The 21,898-nt window shown below is 36.4% G+C and overlaps 4 protein-coding genes across 4 annotated transcripts; all 4 read right to left on the bottom strand.

Moving 5' to 3' along the window:
- Positions 1–686: 686 nt before the first annotated feature.
- LOC137732452 (UDP-glycosyltransferase 74B1) lies at positions 687–2,481 on the bottom strand. Its single transcript, XM_068471761.2, has 2 exons — positions 1,736–2,481; positions 687–1,567 (listed from the first exon to the last, which is right to left on the bottom strand). Exons 1-2 carry the CDS (start codon positions 2,366–2,368, stop codon positions 803–805), a joined length of 1,398 nt encoding a protein of 465 aa, XP_068327862.2. The 5' UTR covers positions 2,369–2,481; the 3' UTR covers positions 687–802.
- A 4,240-nt stretch (positions 2,482–6,721) lies between these two features.
- Positions 6,722–7,884, bottom strand: LOC137730673 (cypmaclein-like). Its single transcript, XM_068469640.2, has 3 exons — positions 7,692–7,884; positions 7,530–7,572; positions 6,722–7,088 (listed from the first exon to the last, which is right to left on the bottom strand). Exons 1-3 carry the CDS (start codon positions 7,785–7,787, stop codon positions 6,904–6,906), a joined length of 324 nt encoding a protein of 107 aa, XP_068325741.1. The 5' UTR covers positions 7,788–7,884; the 3' UTR covers positions 6,722–6,903.
- Positions 7,885–10,244: 2,360 nt separating this feature from the next.
- Positions 10,245–16,123, bottom strand: EMB2004 (RNI-like superfamily protein). Its single transcript, XM_068471433.2, has 18 exons — positions 15,827–16,123; positions 15,505–15,745; positions 14,306–14,518; positions 14,007–14,065; positions 13,762–13,899; positions 13,564–13,638; positions 13,355–13,438; positions 13,194–13,255; positions 12,998–13,067; positions 12,550–12,625; positions 12,334–12,464; positions 11,789–11,848; positions 11,587–11,661; positions 11,393–11,497; positions 11,190–11,285; positions 11,022–11,102; positions 10,845–10,946; positions 10,245–10,754 (listed from the first exon to the last, which is right to left on the bottom strand). The coding sequence occupies exons 1-18, from the start codon at positions 15,866–15,868 to the stop codon at positions 10,686–10,688; spliced, it is 1,779 nt and encodes a 592-aa protein (XP_068327534.2). The 5' UTR covers positions 15,869–16,123; the 3' UTR covers positions 10,245–10,685.
- A 1,649-nt stretch (positions 16,124–17,772) lies between these two features.
- On the bottom strand, positions 17,773–20,473 carry LOC137730528 (IAA-amino acid hydrolase ILR1-like 1). Its single transcript, XM_068469520.2, has 5 exons — positions 19,583–20,473; positions 19,171–19,296; positions 18,726–19,040; positions 18,499–18,627; positions 17,773–18,321 (listed from the first exon to the last, which is right to left on the bottom strand). The coding sequence occupies exons 1-5, from the start codon at positions 19,949–19,951 to the stop codon at positions 17,932–17,934; spliced, it is 1,329 nt and encodes a 442-aa protein (XP_068325621.2). The 5' UTR covers positions 19,952–20,473; the 3' UTR covers positions 17,773–17,931.
- Positions 20,474–21,898: the final 1,425 nt, after the last annotated feature.

Below are 21,898 nucleotides of genomic sequence, written 5' to 3'. Positions count from 1 at the left end.
TGAAGTAAGTGTGTGGTGTAGCTTACATTTGGTTTGCTATAAATACCCAAGTCCTCAAGCATTGTATATCATCCAAGGAAAAACAAAGCCTAGAGCTAAATAAGAAAAGCTTTGCTAATTAGTTTGTTTTGTGAGCTTTCTTTAAGAGTGTGCTCTATTTTCTTCTTCTTGGGATCATTAGAGTTATCTTGGATACTCTTCTTATTCAACAAGCATTTAGCAGGAAAAGAAGCTTCCGAAATAAGCTCAAGAAAAAAGGTAAATTTCTGATCACTTTTTCCCTGAAAGCTCGATATCTTCAACTGTCCAAAATTCAAAAAAATGGAGATAAAAATCAAGTGTATATACTGAAAAACTGTAGTGTACTAGAAGTTCATTAGAATTTTGGTTCACTTGCATCTATGATTTGGTTATGATTGGAAACAGATTGGTTATTACATATGGGGTTTGATTCTATCATTCTTGTTTTTTCAGGAGAGCGTTCTCGCTTAAGACCGGCCAGTTTAGTAGAATAGAACTTGCATCTTGAATAACTGCATTATGATTTGAGTACATATTCGTTATGATATAAGGGATGGGACTGATTATCATTTTTATACTTGTAGTATGTCTGCCGAAAAATCACACTCGTAGATGTTGATGAGGATGTTATAGCATAAGAAAGCTAGGTTGCGACGAAACTGATGTAAAAAGAAGCACACGCAATTCATATTCATAGATTTTAAACTTTTTACAACAATGATATTGACGAGTGAATCTCATGATCCATAAGAAAATAAGCTCGGAAGAAGCATAAACTAGTTTAATCGGTGCCGTTCATAAACTCCTTTGCTTCTCCATTCTTATTAGCAAGCCTCAGATGCTCTACAAAATCACCAATGCTCTTGTTAGAGCTCCCCCCTTCACTAAATTCTTTCTTAGCCGTCTCCCTCCATTTACTCGAATTCTTCTTAATGTATTTGCTTCTCTCTCCCTCCATTACTTCCTTCAAGCACCCGACAAACTCTTCTTTCCTCACGACCCCCTCCTCGTCTTCCTTAGCTCTCACTCCAACCTCCCATATCTCCTCCACAAACTTAGCATTAGTCAGCTGATCTGCCCACTGCGGTACAGCCACCATCGGCACCCCAAGGCTGAGCCCTTCAAGTATCGAATTCCAACCGCAATGAGTCACGAAGCACCCAACTGCTTCATGTGCCAGCGCTTCCAGCTGGTTGCACCATGTCACAATCAAACCCTGTTCCTTTGCCGAGTTGACAATTCCATCGCACAGCTTACTGCGTTCTGATTCTCTTATCACCCACAGGAAATGCAGTCCGCTTTCTTTCAATCCCAGTGCCAACTCCTCCATCTGCTTCGCGCTCAAAGACACCATGCTTCCGAAGGAAACATACACGACCGATTTGGGTAGCTTTTCTTCTAACCATTTGGCGCATTCTTCGCCGAGAGGCTTCCATAGGCTTGCTCCATATCCTCTATCCCCCTTAATCTTCCCATCCAAATACGCTGAAGGCACCATGGGGCCAATCAACTTCACCGGCCAGAGCTCTGATATTCCTCGCGCAGCCTTTCATTTTTTAACATAAAATCAATACTTGCACGCAAGGTTGATAGTATGACGAGAAAACATGCGTATGTTTTCCGGTAATGATAAAACGATAAAAATTGGCAGGATGATAATATAACATAATCGTTTGACAAGAAACATAAGTTAATTTATCTAGTATTTGTGTACCTCGCCTTCGAGTGCTTCGAAGGTGTTTGCAAAGATCCAATCAGCCTTGTCCAAGTTAGGATACTGATTCAGCTTCATCTTCAAGTAAGCCGGGTGACTATCTGGCTTCTTAAGAAAGCTAGGCAGGTCACGTAAGTTGAGCGGAGGCAGGCCAGGAACCAACAAGGGCATGTCCTCGAGCTTACACGGCAGTGAAATCAAACCGCGATGAATGTGCGAAAAAATGACGCACACAGTCGCCGAGTTGGTAAAGAATGAGGCTCCATAGACGCCATGTTTCTTCGCCACGTCAAGAGCCCACGGCAAAAATGAATCGCACACAATACAGCTGACAGGGAAATCGGAGCCTTCATACTTTTGGAGGAGCTGAGATAGGGTTCTTGAGCCATTGATTTTGAATGACTGAAGGAAAGTGTCCTCATCTGCGGCTTGAGCAAAGCCGGCCTCGTCGAGCCCATCAGAGATGGGCTCGACGCCAACGTTTTGGACACGAATGGAGTTGAGAGTGTAAGTGGTGGTTGCCAACGTGGCCTTGATGCCTTTGGAGGCAAGGCGTTTTGCAAACTGGAGGAGAGGGTTGATGTGGCCTTGGCTTGGATATGGAAGCACGACAACATGAACCCTCCTCTCCATTTCTTCGCAGCTTTTTCTTGCATCCAACACTTTCGTCACTATTTATAGGCAAGAAAATGGTGGGAAGATGAGCATTCAGATGATGTCGGGTTGAGAACGGAAGTTATTGTGTGGTCAGTATTAATTAGTACGAGGTTCGACTGTATAATTTTGATTCCGTGGTCGGCATAAATACGTAAGTCTGTATGCCTTGTTTAAATCAATACCCCCTTGAATTTATAAGGGGATGGTGATGGGTAGACCTGATAAACATATATCATGCATGTTATCTCAATGTATTATGTCATGTCAAACTCGTTATCTTAACGAATTTTTAACAGGTGATCCGATAACGACATGATTCGTTAACAGGTCGTGTTGTTTCATGTCAAGTTAACAAGTCATGTATGAAATTGTCATGCCTATTGTATAGATATGACGATATCTTATCATGTTGGCAACCCGATTTGTTAACGAGTTATTAATATGTTGACTCGAATCTGTTATTTTCGTATTGTTTCGTGTCGAGTTAATGGATCGTATAAAAATTTGTCAAGTCTACGATGAAGTTTTGGGAAAGGGCGGGGAATGGGGCATGAGGGATTTTTTTTTTTTCAAACTTTTTTTGTTTTATTTTACTTCTTTTTTAAGTTCTTATTTTAATGGTGACTACCATATGCCACACAAAGTGTGAATTTTTTTTTTTTTTTTTAGACAAACGATATTATCTATACTAAGTGAGGAGGTGAGCTTAGCCTCATAATGAGCTAGTAATAATGTGGTTCGAACTCGTCTTTGGCAATAATTGAACCTAAGACCTCACACTTACAAGTGAAGAGGAATACCCTAGACCGTAGTACTATGTGACTTTTAAAAAAAAATGGAAGGAGAGAGGAGCATAGAAAGAGAAGGGAGAAATTTATTTATTTATAAATATTAAAGTTATGTTATAATCATATATAGGTGATGCTTTAAAAAACAACGAAATTTGTTTTATATGAAATTATATTACTGCTTATGTTTTTATATTTATGTTCAGTTTTTATTAGATGGTTAAAACGTTAATTCCATAAGATTTTTATTAACCATCAGTTTTATTTATTGAGAATCAGAGTTATGTTAATAAATATTTTAGAATCTTTAGATTATAATTAATTTATTCTATTTTTCTAGACCACGCTTTTTCATTATTGTCCGTCGTAAAATAGCATACTCCTGTTGCACTCATTACATAGTGTAGAAGCAAAAAAAAGATGCGGCCCTGTCGTCCCTACAGAAGCATACTCCTATAGCATACTCCTGTTGCACTCATTTCAATTGTTTTTTATCTTATTATCTCTATAAAAAAATCAATATAAAATGTTGACGTGATTTAACCGTGATCGCACAAAATAGTAAGGGATGAAAAGGATACCCAAACAAGAGGCAGACAATCTGCCTCCAATTTAAAATGTGAACAACACTTTGCTTTTTGTGCGGAGGAGATTATGTTCAGATAAGGAAGGGAATGTACGCCGTTCAAATGACGGAAAGGTGAAAGTAAAGGGGTCTAATTCGATTGAACGACAATAATGCGAATCTGGAATCTGAGTTCAGATATGTACAATGCTGCGATTGAATATCCTCGATTGACAACGAAAACATGGATGGCAACATGCTAACGCCAACCTGATGTCAAATAGACCTCAGCTGCACACACGGACAGAAATGGCCCGATGGCTTGGTTCGGAAGCCCACAAACTGACCGACCTTTTGGAATGAGCTGGAAATGGATTTTTGGGTTTTGGATTTTAAATTATTTTTCACTATCAAATTTTAAAAAAAACAATGAAAATCAAACAATGTAAAGTTAATAAACAAGAATATAGAAGTGCAACTATCATTTTACAACAGTGGTGGAAATATGTTGAGTTCTTGTATGACGGTGTGGGTCAAACTCCGTCCATGACTAATCTAACAAAATTTATCGTTTGATAAAAAATTTTAAAAAAAACAAGAATATAGATATGGAGAAAATAGGTGTAACATCAACAGAAAATTTAAAATCCAAACTATAACGAAACAAAAACATCATACAGCATAGTAGTCATATCAGTAGCAGGTCCCGCAGGCTTCTATGTTGCCAGCGATGCCGGGAGGAACACATTTGCACCTCTTGCAGCCAACAGTTTCCTCTCCGGATTCTTTTAATGCGGATCCTAAAGATTCATAAATTGTGTCTATTTATTATACATCGTGCGATTAGTTTTTATCATAAATAGCAGTGGTTGATAATGTGGCGATGAGCAACCGCATTAGTGCACGATCGTGCATTTTCCATACCAGGTAGTCATCATTTTCAACCCCTTCAATGTCAGAGTTGTCGTTGAACCTTGGTGGGCACTTTCTTGAACTATCAATAAATCCCATAATTCCATGACTTTCCAGAAGCAATCAGACCTGAAAGCTCCAAGTAAGATAGTTTGAATCATCAAGCTTTACAGTAACAGAAGTGGAGACGGTGGAGAGAAGACTGGTAACCGGCGACTGAACAATTTGTAGCTGAGTTGCAGTTACCATTTTGTAGATTTCGCAAAGAATTTTTGATTGAGACTTTTGATCGAACAGTTGGTGGGCAGACGAGAAGAAACCAACTTTTTAAGCGACTGGTATGTTTTCCGACGCCAAAAATCACAGAAAGATGCAAATTAGAGGGTAGAGAAGAGAAAGAAATGCTTTAGAGGTTGAGCGGAAGCACCTAATCGGCCGGCGATGATACCATGTTAAGATAGCTACAATAATAGCTTTTAAGATAAAAAGAGATGAAGGAAATGAGAGAAAGTTGTATCAGTAGAAGTGTTTTTTCTTCATTAGGAAACTATACAATTTACATTGTTCACTTATATAGAAGTTTTCAATACCAAACTTGCAGAGCAAGTAATCCTCTTTAAATACCACCTTATATCAACTAACTCCCTCTAACCAAAGCATCAGATTCTAACTAACCAACTATATGTATAACAACCTATTTAATCTTTTGACAAGTGGCTTTGTTTTGACCATTGATAACTTCCTCACTTAGATCACACTCTTGAACTTCATCCTTCTTACAAATTTAACATTTAAAAATAACGATGCCATCTCGTCCTCAACAACGCTGCCATCTCCACCTTCGTCGTCAAATACCCCCTCTCCCTCATCATAAACACCCTCAGCCTCCACGTCCTCCATGACTACTACAACCCCCAAAACTTCATAAAATCTCCGACGGCTCCGTCCTCACCACACTCTCTACTAGACCATTGGCCACTTACGCCTCGGTTAATCTCGGCTTTGTTAACATCACTGATCTATGCAATGCTAGATTGAATCCACCATTGGCGACGAAAATGAGGCTGGCCACACGGCTGATGTCATCCTGAAGTTAACCTGTCGTGAAATAAACCTGGGTGCACACACAGCAGGATTTCCCTTCATCCTTCTTACTGCGGTGTAGTTTTCATTTCTCTTCCTTATTCTATTAACCTTTCTGTGACTTTAACTTATATTTTTAAAAATTTCTTGATTACTCTTTATTTTATATTCGAATTTCTAGGGTTTTGCAAGATTTTTAGTTCTCTTTATTAAATTTAGGTTAGTCAATTTTTATGCAAATTACTTTAATTTCTCATGTTCTAAGTTTAAATTACCTATGTATATATGTGAGAGGTCTTCTTTCACATGAAATCTTGATTCCGTCACTGCTTGGTTCAAAAAGGTTAGTTCCACAAACCGCCCGACCTTTTGGGCTAGAGAAGGTTTTTTGGGTTTTGGGGGAATGAATTGTGCAATTGCCTTAGCAATTGGGTAGGGCTGGAGTTACCCTTGCACATTCTTAATTATTTTATACTATTAAATGAAAATCAAACAAAATAATTAAGAACATAGAATAGGAGAAAATACGTGTAAAAACTATTTCCCATTTTTTAATTCCTACTAAGCACTCCATGTATTAGACCATGGGGTAATGATTAGGTTGATGAATTTATTGATTTGTTATTTGTTAGTCCAATAAATTATAGGCGAGAGAGTTGTGTCTCACATGCATCCTTATTAACCTTAAGATTTGCAACTCAAAACGTTCTTGCATCCTTATTAACCTTAAGATTTGCAACTCAAATCGTTAAGAACGTTTAAATCATGTTTCATTGCTGTCTTCAAGTGGTTCTTTTGGGGGGGGGGGGGGGGGGGGAGCGCATTACCGAATTGAATGAAGATTTACAATGTGGAGTTCCCAGTTTGCACAACGTCAGAGGACACCGAAAAATAGAACTCTGCGTTGTGATTTAGAATCTAGAACAAATGACATGGGAATCAGCACAACTACGTACAAATTACACAATTAACATCGACAGAAAATTTAAAATCCAGATATATATATATATATATATATATATTATATTATATATAACGAAATACATATACAAAAACATCATACAGCATATGAGTTCTGCTGAAATTTATTTATTTCCATTTGAGCATTTCTCGCTTCCCGTGATTTCTGATTACTTAAGGAGGTAATTCATAATTTGTGATAATTAAGGGCACTTGAGGTGGTTGTGGTGAGTAGTCATATCAGTGTAGCAGGTCCCGCAGGCTTCTCTGTTGCCAGCGGTGCCGGGAGGAACACATTTGCACCTCATGCAGCAGGTACCACATGCCCTTGTGCACACGTTTGGCCTCGAGTGCTTACTGCACCTCTGATTGCACAACCCTTCACAGTCTGCATATTAAAACAAGCACACTCATGCGAACCCTATTAATTAACACTAATTAACGGTTGCAGTATGTGCTAAATCAATTGAGTAAGTCATGCACAAAAAGTGGTTTATATCCACGTTGGTTATAGCAGATGTGCTCTTCATGTTTGAATATGCCTTCCCACATAGTTTAGAGTAGTTCAAAATAAAATAAAGTGATTTGCATGCACTTTAATTTTCTCCTCAGCAGACTTAAGTACTGTTCTCGTTTGGATCATTCAATCCGAAAAAGATTTTAGAGATACAAAACAAACATAATCGTCCTGTTCAGAAGTCATTTCTAAAGTAAAATATCGATTCTAAAGTAAAAAAATCAAGTCATTAGTTTTAATTTAATTAACTACATGTATCAATATAGAAGGATCGGAATTTTGAAAGCAAATGAAAAGGCCAGGCATGCCTACTCAGGAATGGTAAAAGCCTTCTGTTTGCTCCTTTCACCACCGCCTGCAATAAACAGAAAGTAAAACTGGTAAGAAATAGTTGCAGAAAGTCAGAAAAAAGAACCCAAAGAGAAAAAAAAACAAAAGCAGTCGTGACTAGTGGGTGGTGAGTAATTAGTTAACCTGCGTTTCATGGTCTTCAATGGTAGAATGTTCGGATGAAACCACCGCCATGCAGAAGAACAAAACCACCACAACAAGAAGCAAGCGTGACTCCATTTTCCGTAGCAATATGTATCTACTTATAACAGTTTACTCTATCAGCAGTCAAAACTAGTGTTTTCTGAAAGCTAAAGTCTTGAACTACAAAGACAGAGAGCTGCCCCTTTGTTTATATAGTCGTTTTTTGACGTAGTAAAGTTACCTTATTGACCATGTCTCTTGTACCGTATTTGCATGCGCCCATGTCTTGTTCTGCACGTCTTGAACTAAGTACGACGCTGTATCGGTGTCTGAACCACGACGGACGGACCACGCACTCTGGTAGTACACAACATTAGGCGACAAAAATATTCGTCGAAATTTCTAATTTGCCAGTGGAAAAAACAAAACTCCATTTTAATTCAACTTCAGTTCTTTGGCATACGTGGCATCCAGCTAGCTTCTTGCTTGATGAATCATTCGCATGTAGAGGTTTGGTGCGTCTCATCAAGTTTGGAAGTGAAAAGTTTGGAGTTTAAATTTTGGTAAACGCCAAATTAGATATTTACTCATATCTTAATGTACATATGATTTTTCAAAAAACTTTTGGGTTGGCCTTATATACACATGCAAACCAGTTTCAGTATGTAATATGTATGGCATGCACACAGACGTTACTAAGTGGGATATTAACTCGGGAAAAAAATAAATAATTTTCGCACACATTTTTTTGTTATGCTTAAACGTGTTATTTTGTTTCTTAATCATCAATCGTTTATTGAACGTAAATGCAAGAAATATAAAGAATTGTGTGCGAAACTGATGTATTTCGATAAATACATGGGTAAAAGGAAATCGATGAAACGCCCATTCCATTTCCATGAGCACCAACCACGACGCATGGGATGGGATAAGAAGGGGCATGGCTTGGTCATGGCAAGGGAGGGAATATCTGTGCATGCATGCACATGAATGAATGAGTCGGTTGGAAAGTATACTGAAGAACCCAAGCTATTGACAAATAATACTGGTAATCTCATCTCGTATTCAGCACAGGACAGCTCAGTTCCAGTTGGATGGATTGATATCAAGAGAATGAGACGTCACTTTCTTTGTCCTCGTTATAGGCATGGAAGAAAAATCGATATACGTTCGAATAAAATTGTGAAGATATCTCAAGTTAATATGCATTATTATATATCTAACTTTTTCTCATACGATAGTGCGGGATTGATTTGTAATAAGGTAAGCGTGACATCTTGCAACATGGCAGCTCTTGGTACACTGCAGTATTAATCTCATGTTGAGCTGGAGGAAGCCCTCGGCTTCTTCATACTAAACGAACCGCACAAAATTCCTGCATTTTTTCTGTTCACGACATATTTTCAAGGGTGTTATTCACATTTTCACTCTTTTTTTAGAGAAAGAGGAAAAAAAAAAAAAAAAACTTACATAGAACAATGATTACCAGGTAACATTTTATTTTAATAGTTCAATGTTATGTTTTACAAAATTTATACGTGTCATTGTTTTATTAAAAACGGAACGGCACAATAACCGTAAATCATTTCCTACTCGTCATTTTCCTCTATAAAATAATGCGGGTCATGGGTTGGCACGGGAACTGAACCGGTGCGTCGTCCAAGTTTTATATTTCCAAGGGGAAGGAGAGGCTGCAGAGTAAGCTCAAGTAAAAGGCAGGCGGTGACACATTGGTTTCTATGGTCCATGACTCTATGGTAGTATTATAAAAACCAGGTCCAGATGCCACGACATGAATGTTGTCTCCAAAGATAGCCACGAAACCTGTTCACCGCTTACATGTAATAAGATGACATTGATAGTGGGGGATAACTTTCATGGGTTCGGTACACTGTCAACAAGTAATGACGATTACATTGAAAATGAATTGATGCGGTGAGAAGCCAAATATTTTCCTACGAATAATGCTTGACTATTAAGAATGAGCAGGTACTCTTATTCAAAAATTTTAATGTTTAAATTTTAAAATTTTATACTTATGATCAAAGTCGTTCAAAACTAAAATCGCTTAGTTAATTTATTATAGCAAATATACAAAATGTTCATCTGATTTCATTTTATCTGTTTTTATACATTTTGATGGATAGACAATCTTAATTTTATTTTACATAGACGAGCTTTATAGAGTAATTTATAATATGAACTATTTTAATCACAAAAACAAAATATCTTGAATCGATAACAAACAACTTTGAGTAAGGACTCTTACTCATTCTTTCAATAACCATCTTTGACACTAAGTCATAGTTTGGTACTGAGGTGATTCTAAAAAAAATGGCTATAAAAAAAAGCTAAGAGCTTTTTTATGTTTGGTAAACATTCAGCTTCAGCTTTTTTTCACAGTTTTGGATGAAAAAAAAAACAAAAAACACAAAGCTGCAAAACCCAACTTTGAAAAACCAACTTTTTTCACATCTGTTTTACATAAAAGTTTATCAAACACTATAATACTGTTTTTTTCTTTTTTTTTTCAAAAGCACTTTTACAAAAAAGTTTACCAAATACTTTGCTGCTTTATTTCACAGCTTTTTATTCTCACATCACAGTAGAAGCAATTTTTTTTCAAAGCACAACAATACCAAACCAACCCTAAGATCATTACAAAGCTTGTCTGAATATTTAACAGTACATTTGACAGATACAAGCTTTTAGAATCATTTTAACTCTTTTAAGGATGAACAACACCTCCCACCACCACCCACCAAAATTCAAAGAAACAAAAATGAAAACCTTTAAGAACAAACAATGCCTATATCTCTGAAGAGCTAACTAAGATCTCTCAACGTCAAAATTTCCAATTGTTCCCAGTAAGCTGAAGTTGATAAGAACTCAAAAACTTCAACCAAGAGCTTGGACTTTGGAGTTCTTGCCAATGCTTCCTGGGGAAAGAATGAACCACGAGAACGGTGTTGTTTCGAGCTTGAGGAAAGCCCTCTAGAAAAAAATGTTGATTTCCTTTTCACTCATCTCATATACATGGTCTCTTGCATCTGTCAAAGCACTCTGCAGCATGATCCAAAACATCATTATATAGCGGAAACAAAATGGCAACAAATGGTGAAACTCGAAGACCTTAGACGCCAAGAGGGATACCTGTCCAAATTTGGTGAGGAAGTTGCTGGCTACGTTCAGAGATGTGATTGTCACATCTTCATTAGCCTTGAGTGCTTGAGCAATTGCAAATGCCCCGTCGTCCTGAATACAAAACCGCCGTCAAATGTTGTGCAAAAGAACACTAACATGTGAAAAGGTAAACAGAACAACACATACCCTAATTTCGTTGAACCCTAGGTCTAATGAAGTTAAAGCTTCATTAACAACTTTTAAGCTACGAGCCAGGCACGATGCACCCTGCATTTGTTAACGTATAAATTAACATAAGATTTGAGCGATCATAAAGTTCCGAATGGAAGACATTTATTATCTACAGTAACGCACTTCATTTCGAAGTCCATTTGCCCGCAAGTCCAGAACACGTATTGTGGTATTATATTTTAACATATCTGCGATGAACTCTGCACCCTTTGCACCAATCTGCCAAAAACTCATAATCCATTGTTAAACGATCCTCTTAAAAGGATACGGAAAGCTCAGATCCTAGACTATAAATAGATAAGCGAATGTGCAAAACTATAGATTACCTGGCACCAGCCAAGTTTAAGGGTTTCTATGTTTCCATGAAATTTGAGAACTTCTGATAAGGCCTTCACCCCATCAGGTCCCATGGGATTGTAACCGAGTTCCAACTGAGAAAGTAGAGAAGTGTCTGACATTACATTCATGAATTAAATGAATAGAGAACAGAAAAGGTTAAAGACAAATATTAAGGACTTACGAACGTAATGACAGAATTATCTTTCAATGCTTCAGCTATTGCAGTGACTCCCTTGGCATGGATGTTATTTCCCCCCTGCAAGAACGATCCCCATGTTTACTAAACTAGCACGTTAAGGACATTTTCTTTCTTTTTTAAATAAAAAAAACATATATACAAAAAAATAAAAAATGCTGCTAACAAAGACACATGCTCTTCTCACCATGTCTATGGTTGTTATCGTCCGGTTTTGCTTCAAGGCATCTGCAATTTTTTCAGCTCCCTAAATATGAACAGGATTTACACATCAGCAAGGAACTTGACTTGGTTTTTTGAAGTTATAAAACTCTAAACATGCCATTGAAGTACTGATTAGTTACTTGGTATGTCTTAGCACAAACAATGTACCGTTCCAGAATGGAAAAGACTAAAACTAGGTTTCAATTCTTTTCTTTTGTTTTTCGGTCGGTCAAATTCTCTGCGCTATCTTAAGATTGTCAAATGCCAGAAAATCCAGACAGTGATGGCTGTAGCAGTAGATAGTTCAATGCAAGCTGATAACCTTGAAATGAAAAAAACATGCTTAATGACTTCAATCATCTTAGTCGATACTTTTTTGGGGTACACAATAATCTATTTAATAAACAAAATTCCCTAACATTCTAGATTGGCTTTTGAGTCATTTTAACAATTGAAAAGGAAACCATACAAATTGTGAGTTCAAACAGTTGGGTAGCAGAACTGATCAACAACTTGAAAATAGTATACCTCGTCGCCTATATCGTTCATGTAAAGGTTCAACCATAACAAGTTTTTGGTCTTTTTGATATATCCACCAACATGAAAAGCACCTTTAGCAGTAAAAGAGTTGTTGCCAATGTCCAGAAGTGTAAGTTTACCTAAGAAAATATGCATATCAAATTAATTGCAGGAAACCGAAAAAATCTGACCAAAAATAGGCAATTAATATAGTGAAATACAAACCTTTATGTAATGATAAACCTGACATCAAAGCATTCACTCCTTCATCTCCAATAGAATTACCATGCAAATGAAGTTCCTGCCATATATCATAGCTATTAATATCAAAGCCCTTTGTAAAACTTAATCAATTCTGTTGCAAGCTCATATATTTTTATGCGGCAACATTGTGGCCGCTAAAAAGAAGAATAATGAGCAGCATTTCTTGGAAACACTAAACAGGGTTCCATCAATCTTTAAAATTGCGTAGTAAGAGTAGATTTTTGTGAACTATTATCACTGAATATCTTCCTCAGTATGACTTATTGTGTTTTCCAATTAACAGAGAGTCAGAGACGTAAGATACCTTGAAAATTTATACAAAATTCAGAGTCATCATCAACATAGAGTAGTAATTTAATTTTATCGCACTGCAAAATGGAAAGAAGAGTGGTAGTGAAGAGACAGGTACCCTTAAAGACTTGTTCCCTTCAAGTCCTTTAGCTAAAGCATTGACCCCCAGGGCGCCACCATAATTGCCACTTCAAGCAAATTATAAATTGTCAGAAGAATTTCTTTAAAAGAAGCCAAAGCCAAACAAACGGTACATATAATGATATAAACCTTAAAGTTTGTAGTATATGAGAAAAAAAGGGGGCTTGACTAACTTCAGATGTAGATTTCGTATTGTGTTATTCTCAGCAAGAGCTCCAGCAAGACTTGTAAATCCCTACCTCCATTTTGTAAATGATAAATAGAATCAGTTACTGAACTATGAATGAACTCACTGAAGACTATTATCTTAGGATATCTGGAGGCTATTCCTTACAGAGTAGTCAATCGTATTGTTGTTAAGTTCGAGAACACGTAAGTTTGAATTTTTCTTCAACATTTCGGCAATAGCCTTTGCGCCCTGCACAGTGAAGTGAGCAGCATTGTAAGTGTATCATTCACAAACACACCTTTCCTCTTCCATCTTTTGCAAGCACATGAATGTACTCATTAGGGCACCAGCTTGGATAGAAAAAGTAATCTAACCTCATCCCCTATGTCAGTACTGTTTAGTTGGAGCTTTTCAATACCATTATTATTCACCAATACATCACATAGGCACTGTGAACAATAGTACACCACACAAATAATCAGCTCTCTAATTTACGAATGCACAAGAATATACACTTGTAAGTGGTGACTGAGGTGAGGCGAAAATTGTTAGCTGGAGGAATTTGTACTGACCTTAGCTCCCTCATCTCCAATAGGGTTTCCGGAAAGATTAAGAGTTTTTAACATGATGTTAGATTGAAGAACACCATCAAAGGCTTTCATTCCAGTTCCAGTTATTCCATTTGCAGCAAAACTTACTTCTTCAGCAGTCTGAAACACAATAAATCACGCAATTATGGTCCACAGTAACAGTTTCCTAATAAATTAAAAAGATAACAAAAACAGAGAGCTTTAGTAGTTGACTAATGAACTCAAACCTGATTGTAACCCAAACTCTCTGAAAGAAAAAACAACCCTTCATCTCCAAAGTTACGTCCTGTCAAAACAAAGTGTTGCCAGAATACGCATGAGTTATTACATTTAGTTTGTAACTATATTAGAACTTTCAAATATTGATTTCTAGGAATTAGCGCAATTGCAGTTGGTATCCGGATAAAAACGAGTATGAATAAGAAAAAACGAAAATAATGTACAATGTGATTCTTTTAGCTAGCTAGTGTTTTCCAAAATGCCTGCAAAGATAGAGAAACTACATTCATGAGTACTAAGCAACTACCTGACAGGTCAACACTTCTGAATGACCTAAGTTCTTTGGCAAAGTCATTGAGCTTCAGCTTTGACTCTCTTTCAATCTTTGCCCCCAGACCCGATAACAGATTTGTACCGGCGGCAAAAGACCATTTCATCCCTTGTGCGGGCGTATTGCTCTCTACCGATGAAGTCCTCTGACGCTTTGGAACAAGAATTTTCTCCACCAATTTCCACAAAACTGTCAGCTGAAGACATAAATTAGTGCACCAATTTGAGCGACAAGGCAAATATAATGACTAAACAACAACGCCGGGCCAAAAAAGACTTTAATTATCACAAGCACATAAAGGTATCTATTCATTAAGACAAAACTTCAAGCAAAGCTATTTTCCAGTTGAAATTTGCTAATAATTAAAAGTAAATGCATCAACTTTCTAATTTCTATCCAACATTTCAAATTTTCAACCAAGTTAAAGTTTTCAAAATTCTATCCAACATTTAACCAAATTAAATTTTTCCAATTTCTGCTCCACATTTTAACCAAGTTAAAGTTTTCAAAATTCTATCCAACATTTAACCAAATTAAATTTTTCCAATTTCTGCTCCACATTTTAACCAAGTTAAAGTTTTCAAATTTCTACCCAACATTCAACCAAATTAAAGTTTTCCAATTTCTACCCCACATTTTAACCATGCTAAAGTTTTCTAATTTCTATCCAACATTCAACCAAATTAAAGTTTTTCCATTTCGAACACATTTTAACCATGTTAAAGTTTTCCAATTTCTACCACATTTTAACCATGTTAAAGTTTTCCAATTTCTATCCAACATTCAACCAAATTAAAGTTTTCCAATTTCTACCACATTTTAACCATGTTAAAGTTTTCCAATTTCTATCCAACATTCAACCAAATTAAAGTTTTCCAATTTCGAACACATTTTAACCATGTTAAAGTTGTCCAATTTCTAACACATTTTAACCATGTTAAAGTTTTCCAATTTCTATCCAACATTCAACCAAATTAAAGTTTTCCAATTTCTACCACATATTAACCATGTTAAAGTTTTCTAATTTCTATCCAACATTCAACCAAATTAAAGTTTTCCAATTTCTACCAAATTTTAACCATGTTAAAGTTTTCTAATTTCTATCCAACACAACCAAGTTAAATTTTTGCCTAAGAGACGGTAAAACAAAAAGGAATTGAAAGCAAAAGCAGTACCAAAAGTGACGGCCAAGAAGGAGGCGGCGGGAACAACAAAGGAAGCAAGCTGCTTGACAGGAGCAACAGACAATGAGCCTCCGCTCTGCGATTCTCTGTACACTCTTCGAGCACCGGATGGCCTAGAAGCGGCTTTTACAGCCAAGCATCTCCTCCTTCGCGGTAGGATAGCAGGTAAAACCACGCCCTGCCCACGATAGCCCAGAAAAGCACTCCCAGGCCTTTGGGGCCGCAGTAAAATCTGAGAACCGAATAGGAGTTTTAGTATTCAAGTAAGAGAGAGAGAGAGAGAGAGAGAGAGAGAGAGAGAGAGAGAGAGTACCTTGGGATGAGAGCAGAGAGAGATGACGGAAGTGGAGCCCATATGGTGAGAGCGAGCTGGAAGTTAGAAGGGCATAGAGATAGGGTTGTTGGTATGAACGGATACGGCTATGGAGGTTTTGTTGTTGTTGCAGAGAGCGAAGCAGCGGCGGGGACTCTGGAGATTGTTATCGAACAAACGAGCGAGCAGACGACGATCACTCTATCAGCTACCAATTCACTTCCCAAAACGTTTGCCTCGGCTCTTTAATTTTCTTGGACTTTTTGCCTTTCAGGCCCAAAACGAACAGTCGAGAATTCGGCCTTTGCGATTTCTCTAATTTTTGACAGCGGGTCTGTCCGATTTTGCATCCTCGATAAATTTTTTGTACATGACGTTTTTATTAATTATTAGAAATGTTGATAATTCATTTATAACGTGTACATTTTATTGGCTACTTTAAACAATATCAATGACATATTTGATAATATGCTTTGATGATCCATAAATAATTAGATTGTACACTGTATATGATAATGCGGTTTGGGTTATTTTCATTGGGCATTCGATTAGTAGCATGACTGAAACAAACCAATCGATCCATTCAATGATCTAATGGCATATTTGAGACTGTTTTAACATGTCTAAATGCGTTTAGTTATAAGTGCTTTTGATGGTGTTCAGTAAAAAAAAAAAAAAAATTGAAGTTCTTTTGGTCACTTCCAACTGATTTCCATAAGCACTTGGGTTTTACTAAAAATTTCAGCGTTTTCGAAAAAAACAAAATGCTTATAAGCAGAAACACTTTTTATATAAATTATTTCTAAGTCATAGTATTACCGTCAAGCTGAAAAATAACTCAGACTAACACTAAGCTTTGTTTATTTTATTGTTTGACATACATAGTTTTACTCTTCTAATTACTAACTTACAAAACAAGAACGACAAAAGACACACTATCAAACAGCAGGTAAAATAAAATTGAAAAATCATGAGGAACTTTAATGAAAAACTCCTGGTACTGTTCATTTTAACGAAAAACCACATTTTTACACTAAAAAGTCAGTCTTGATACCATTCACTTTACCCTTTATTCTGTCATTATCGTTAAAACTCAAAATTTTCAAATCACTTTTATTAGTCTTCCTAAAACCAGAAGGTGACAGTTTTTGGCCTTGTACATTTCTCCCTAATGATTAACGAATCCATAGAAACGGGCAACCAATCTCAGCCCTTCATCTTCAATATATGTACTCTCTTGTAGTGAGCCAAAACCAAAAAGGTCAATATCTTTCTGCTAGGTAAGTCATCGTTCTATCAAAAATGGCTTCTGAAATGTGTTAACTTGCTGAAGTTCTCTCCATTTTAGGGCTCGTTTGGAAGTGTTTTTCAAAATTGCTGAAACGCTTTTGATTAAAATATTTTAGAACCAATCCTTAGTAAAAGTGCAAATAAATTTTGAAAAAATACTTAAAGTGCTTTTAGAACCCAAAATTATTTTCTGTAAAAGCAATTTCAGTCATTTTAAAAGTATTTCCAAATCAACCTTTCGTCACCCATGAGATTAATGGGTATGACGTTTTAACAAAAGGGCTCAACAATACCGTGTGTTGGATGTGATTAATTTAAACCTAACAATGTGTCATGTTTACCATATTCATGTAATGCAGTGTTAGTTGCAGTTTGAAATTTTCCCAATAATGGGAATGGGGTTTCAAACAAAAGGGTTCGGCAATAGTATGTGCAGTATCACATCTTATTACCATTTGACGGAAGTCGTTAAACCTAACAACGTGTTATGTTTTATTATATTCATGTAATGTGGTGTTAAATACAATTTGAAATTTTGCGAATCCCAATACTGACTCAACTTATCCTATGCAAACATATAAATTGAAAACATGTACAAATCAATCGAATCGTATTGTGTTGAACATAACAACTACAAATTTAATTGTCATACTTCGTTATCAAGTAAATCAACTCTGTGATCAATTCATTGATCCTTTAAATCATAAATCACATCTTCTACATCATTTCACGATAGAAGATAATCTGGATGAATCGATCTTTTTGAGAACTTACAAGGATGATACCAAATTAACATATAATAAGAAGATGGACTTTCATAAATTATGAAGGTGCAACTTCCCAGTTGAATCTGACAGAAAATAATGGGCAAAAGCTGCATGTATGGCAGCCCCAATGGGAAGCACATCTTCATCGAGGATGTAGCGAGGACTATGCGGTGCATGTATGGCTCCTATCTTCTCATTTCTTGCGCCTAAAAACAGCATGAATCCGGGCACCTTGTCTATGTAAAAAGCAAAATCCTCACTCCCCATGAAGGTATCAGCTAATTTTATGTTTTCTTCTCCTACTATTTCGCTCGAGATTCGCCTTACTTGTTCATAAATTCTCTCGTCGTTTACAGTAGGAAGGATGGTAGGATGTTCCTTCCCATGGAATTCGACCTCAGCGGAGCACCGGTGCACGGCTGCCTGCCCTTTTACAACCTGTCAGCAAGAAGAATTTCAGTTGTATGTTTACGCTTAGCTAGACACGGTTACAATTTACTAAACAAACAATAAGTTGCATAAATCAGGGTTTAGCGTTCATATGCAATTTTGTTTTTGATTAAAAATTTGTAACCAGTTCGATATGTGCCTACTTCCACGTAGTTGGTGTATTACCTCTTCGATTCTTTTCATGAGTCCATTGAAGTTCTTCTTGCTAAAAGCTCTAAAAGTACCAGAAATTGTAGCTGACTGCGGGATGACATTGAAAGAAGTCCCCGCTTTAATCACAGCAACAGAAACCACCTGCATTAATGTTCAACATTGCATTGTTCAAGCACAATCCTGCTTTTTCTTTGAAACAATCACACAGACGAAATTGCAGAAAAAAAATATATACATACCTGGGAATCTAGAGGATCTGTTTCTCTCGAGACGATGTTCTGCAAACTAATTACAGATGTTGATGCTGCCAAAATCGGATCAATGGATTGCTGAGGAATTGCTGCATGACCCCCTTTCCCGTGAATTTTCGCTTTGAAGCTCCCACAACCGGCTAGAAATTCTCCAGGCCTCAATGCAACAACGCCAGTCGGATATACAGGCGCTACGTGCATCCCAAAAACTGCCTCCACATTATCAAGCACCCCTTCTTCAATCATGTCCTTTGCGCCTGAACCACGTTCCTCAGCCGGTTGAAATATAAGTACAACGGTTCCCTGCAAGGGTGACAAAATTACGAAGTGGACCAAACGAGTGGTTAGCGACACATTAATAGTAAGCGTTCGAGCGTGCCTATATATATCAACAAATTAATGAGTTTTTCATTAACTGAATATTTCACATCACCTGTAATGTGTCTTGCAGTTGTTTTAGTACTTTTGCAGCGCCAAGAAGCATGGCGACGTGGCCGTCGTGGCCGCAAGCATGCATTTTTCCCTCCACTTTGCTCTTGTTCTCCCAGTCCACCATTTCCTATACTCGTATTCAGGAAAGTACTGTCAACATGACAATGCTTTTTCAAAAGCATCTTTTTTCAACATTCCACTTTTAATCACTTGTCAAAAACACTTCGATTAAAATTTAAAAGCCAGTGAAACGAATAAAGTAGCAATAGAATATATATACATATATATATATATATATATATATATATATCAACCTGATCAAAACTGACAAAACCCAACAATTTAAATTGCCTTTGATAAAAGAAGGTTGAACAAAATAAATTAAATTAAACATAGTGAGATAATTAATTAACCTGAATAGGCAAAGCATCCATATCAGCTCTTAGAGCAACAAATGGAGGAGAGCCAGAGCCAATCGTGGCTACAACACCAGTTTTAGCCACAGGCCATTTATAAGCAACACCGAGTTTATCAAGCTCGCGGCGAATGAGTGCACTTGTTTCGATTTCTTCATATGAAAGTTCTGGGTTTTCATGCATTTCCCTCCTCACGTTTTTCATCCAATTCACTGTGCTGGGTTCGTTGGCCAGCCTAACTATTTGGTGTTTCACTGAATAAGTCTGATATGTGGTGGATAAGTTGATTTGGAGTTTCAGAGAAAAGCACAAGGGCATGGCAAGGGAGATTATTAGGAACAAAAGTTGCAGAAGAAGAAAGTCCATGTTGCACAAATTGCAGATGGAATAATGAGCAAGTAGCTTTGCTAGGTATATTCAATTGTGTGCGTGTGTGTGTGTGTGTGTGTGTGTGAGTATATATAGATACACACACAAATTAAAAATAAAAATGCTACAATGACTTGAAAGACTTTTCAGCTTTCAAATTAATAAAAATGATACCAGCACAGAAAAAGAAGGAGAAAAATAAATACTCTTTCGTTGGGGAAAATCAAAAGTTCTACAGCTTCTGAAAATAAAAGGTTTTAGTGTAAATTTTAGACTTCTTTCACAACCTCTATCGCACTTTATTCTTCTTCATCTCGGAAGAACATATAACAAAATAAAAGAAAAATATTAAGAAATAAATTCAAACGATAACCTAGAATCTAAGTGGAATTAATATTATGAAATAAATCTAAATCCGCACAACAAAAAAATCTGAATTTCAGAAGGAAATCTGGAAAATAAAACAAAATTCCTAATTTTACTCAAATCTTAAAATATTTTTTCTCGTTTCTGTTTTCCAACAATGGCATGGCAGGCAATATGCATATCAGATATTATGTAAGCATGGATTTTATCCAGTAATTTCATTTTTTCTTTTATGACTTTATCCTCAATCGATCGGCTGAGGAATTGTTTGTTTGTTTATTTTGAGTGATGCCTGGGGTGGGTAGTCGCAAGAACAACAGCTAGCTAGTGTGGAAAATAGATCACGTGATGCCTGAGGTGGGTAGTCGCAAGAACAACAGCTAGCTAGTGTGGAAAATAGGTCACGTGTTGAAATTTGGATTCGTGGACTTATTAAATATAAGATAATTTTTCGGGATGCATTTGAAGTATTACTGTTTCACTCAAATTAAGATATGGATATATACTTGGAAATTGAATATATAGATCATCAACAGTCAATCATATTATAGCAGGTGGAATGACATGTGTAGTGGCTAAGCCAATATTGGAATTTTTTTTTTGTCAACATCATGACTTATTATTTGAAAATTCTAATGCCATCCCTGGACATGTGGAAGAATACCACATAACAAATGTTTACTAAAAAGTAATTAAGAAACGTGAATTATATGGATTGGAAAAATCGCACCGAACCCCTTATTTACCTGGAAGAATATACGTAATTAGCATTTTCTTTTGTTTTCAAACATAAAAAAACGTGCGTTAGTTTCCAACGCATGCATCATCACATGAGTTAATTGTCAAGTCTTAAGTTGGACCTTTTGTCAATGGTGCATGAGACGAATATGATTCATGTGCGCATTTTGGAAGACAAAATATCTGCCGCCCAGGTCTCTTCATCTTCATCTTTCAACTCCCCAGGACCAATTAATTTATGCAGGGCAAAAAGAAAAACCACGGGTTGCATGCATACAACGATGAAACTATTCATGCACTCTTTTATTCGGGCTGTTTAAGAAAGTAGATTCTCATTTTTTTGAAAAAAAAATAATAAATAGGGATTAGTCGTGAGAGCTACTCTCTATTAAATTTTAACGAATTGGACCATTTATTTTGTATGTTGCACATTTAATTGTTACGATAAAATTCTAATGTTTCTTAAAATATAGTGTTCGTCAATTTTTTTGAACTCAATTAGAAGCCTCAAATATTTTCAATCAACTACTATTTTGTTAAGATGATATATGAGATGCACCTTAAAAAAAGGTCGATTTAAATCATTGAAGTTCAATGTGCATGAGATCCACAACTATTAGAAATTCCTTCCTTTGTTCTTTTATTATATTTTTTTATCGTTTATGTAAGTCGTTCAACATATACTCTAATCGAAGTAAAGACATTACTTTAATTCCTTGGAGAATTAAATCGACCATTCATCATTCATCATTCATAGTAGGAAGTCACATCATTCACCTTACCATAACAATTGTATTTAGTTTCAACAATTTTTTAATTCTATCACAAAATACATGTCCT

This window comes from Pyrus communis, chromosome 16 (genome assembly GCF_041283825.1).
Source record: "Pyrus communis isolate YQ-2024b chromosome 16, ASM4128382v1, whole genome shotgun sequence".
In the NCBI taxonomy this organism is placed as follows: Eukaryota; Viridiplantae; Streptophyta; class Magnoliopsida; order Rosales; family Rosaceae; genus Pyrus; species Pyrus communis.
Note: the sequence above shows the minus strand (reverse complement) of the source record. Positions and strands in the feature narration are given on the sequence as shown.

What these genes read in the sequence shown, in the direction of transcription:
- LOC137732452 (XM_068471761.2), bottom strand. Translation starts at nt 2,368, where the DNA reads ATGGAGAGGAGGGTTCATGTTGTCGTGCTTCCATATCCAAGCCAAGGC. An exon ending in TCGAAGCACTCGAAGGCGAG is followed by an intron (nt 1,568 to 1,735) that starts GTACACAAATAC and finishes AAAAAATGAAAG; the next exon opens with GCTGCGCGAGGAATATCAGA.
- LOC137730673 (XM_068469640.2), bottom strand. Translation starts at nt 7,787, where the DNA reads ATGGAGTCACGCTTGCTTCTTGTTGTGGTGGTTTTGTTCTTCTGCATG. An exon ending in TTGAAGACCATGAAACGCAG is followed by an intron (nt 7,573 to 7,691) that starts GTTAACTAATTA and finishes TGTTTATTGCAG; the next exon opens with GCGGTGGTGAAAGGAGCAAA. An exon ending in AAGGCTTTTACCATTCCTGA is followed by an intron (nt 7,089 to 7,529) that starts GTAGGCATGCCT and finishes TTTAATATGCAG; the next exon opens with ACTGTGAAGGGTTGTGCAAT.
- EMB2004 (XM_068471433.2), bottom strand. Translation starts at nt 15,868, where the DNA reads ATGGGCTCCACTTCCGTCATCTCTCTCTGCTCTCATCCCAAG. An exon ending in ATAATTCTGTCATTACGTTC is followed by an intron (nt 11,498 to 11,586) that starts GTAAGTCCTTAA and finishes CTACTTTCTCAG; the next exon opens with TTGGAACTCGGTTACAATCC. An exon ending in TCCTCACCAAATTTGGACAG is followed by an intron (nt 10,755 to 10,844) that starts GTATCCCTCTTG and finishes ATCATGCTGCAG; the next exon opens with AGTGCTTTGACAGATGCAAG.
- LOC137730528 (XM_068469520.2), bottom strand. Translation starts at nt 19,951, where the DNA reads ATGGACTTTCTTCTTCTGCAACTTTTGTTCCTAATAATCTCCCTTGCC. An exon ending in TGGATGCTTTGCCTATTCAG is followed by an intron (nt 19,297 to 19,582) that starts GTTAATTAATTA and finishes ATACGAGTATAG; the next exon opens with GAAATGGTGGACTGGGAGAA. An exon ending in TCATGAAAAGAATCGAAGAG is followed by an intron (nt 18,322 to 18,498) that starts GTAATACACCAA and finishes TCTTGCTGACAG; the next exon opens with GTTGTAAAAGGGCAGGCAGC.